This window comes from Aplysia californica, unplaced genomic scaffold (assembly GCF_000002075.1).
Source record: "Aplysia californica isolate F4 #8 unplaced genomic scaffold, AplCal3.0 scaffold00611, whole genome shotgun sequence".
Taxonomy (NCBI): Eukaryota; Metazoa; Mollusca; class Gastropoda; order Aplysiida; family Aplysiidae; genus Aplysia; species Aplysia californica.
This window is the reverse complement of record NW_004797881.1, coordinates 108,524-109,878: the sequence shown is the minus strand read 5'-3', so window position 1 is coordinate 109,878 and position 1,355 is coordinate 108,524. Positions and strand designations below refer to the sequence as shown.

At 33.3% G+C, this 1,355-nt stretch overlaps 1 protein-coding gene across 1 annotated transcript in view; it reads left to right on the top strand.

Annotated features, from left to right (window-relative positions):
- Positions 1-329, top strand: part of LOC118478496 — a gene marked incomplete in the record, with an annotated part of 43,476 nt that extends 43,147 nt beyond the window's left edge. Inside the window, 1 exon segment of the mRNA XM_035972203.1 lies at positions 325-329. Within this exon segment, the coding sequence (XP_035828096.1) occupies positions 325-329 (5 nt within the window).
- Positions 330-1,355: the final 1,026 nt, after the last annotated feature.

The following is a 1,355-nucleotide window of genomic DNA, read 5'->3' as shown; positions in this document are numbered from 1 at the left end:
GGATTTTTAAAGGGGAGGTAAGAATATCAGAATAACAAGGGAAGTAACTTTTATTATTTCCAAAAAAAGTAATTATCCAAGAGTGTTATATTCGTATATTGACTAATACTAATATCATATTTATCAATCACATATTGTTTTAAAGTTTAATCTTCTTTGATTTATATAGTTGATCATTTAGTATATGTAGTGATAGAGTTAATGTAAACAAAAATTCAAAAGGCAATGCAAGTGACCTAAACAGTGGGTTTTTTTATTGTTTGATAAAGTGACTATCAAATGTCAAAACATTGTAATTCTTTTATGAACATTTCATTTATTCAGGCTGACATAGGCCTAGTGCGGCGCTATTTACTATTTATTTTGTCGTGTTGTAGATCTTTCATTTTGATAATTAAAATTTATTTAGATCTAGTGTCCACTTGAGGTGAGCGATTCCTGTTTTTTTCGGTAACCGTAGATTCCCGAATATTAAAGGCTAGGAATCGTAGGAATCAGCGCCGAACCCAATTACTTTTTTTTTTATAGCCAGTGATGTGATTTCTTCCAGTGGCTCTATGATTTCTTCCAGTGGTTTTGACCCGTACCCAGTATTATGGTTGTATATGCAGCGACTAGCAGTTAGCCCGACCCTTGCAAAGACCTCCGGCGAGTAGCAATTAGTCCGACCATTGCAATTACTCCCAGCTAGTCCAACACCTGCAATTATTTCCGGCAAGTAGCAATTACTCCGACCCCAGCAATCAGTGTTGCCATCCAGATTTTTAAGAGACTACTAAATTCGGGAAAAAATTCCACTAAATGGGACGAAAAAAAAACTAAAAATATTTTATCTGCCACTTATATTACATGTTTATTCCTTTTTTTTTATTTTACTGTAATAGCTGGTTCTTTTTTTTTCTGACCAGTCAAACATATTATTCATAATATATAGGCCTATTGAACATCTGTGATTCTTGATAATCTTTAGACAGGCCAGATTTTAGACTGTTCTTGGACTATAGTCATCATTTTCGCATTTATTTATTTATTTGTTTTTGGTTTATAACGTTTAACAAAAGATTGACAAAATTATTTAATCGATTTTATATGATTGTTGTAAGTAAACCAAATCAAAACAAAAATCACTGAATGTGCTGCAAAAAAACTAAAAAACTAAATCGACCCAAAAAACACTAAATTTAGTGATAAAAAATAAGAATGGCAACACTGCCAGCAATTATTTCCGCCAAGTCGCGATACCTATGACTACTTCCGGCGAGTAGCAATTACTCCGCACCAATGATAGTACATAACAAGATGGGCCACTTCTCTCTTTGAGCCAATTAAAAAAGTGTCCTCAAAATTTGGTGGCG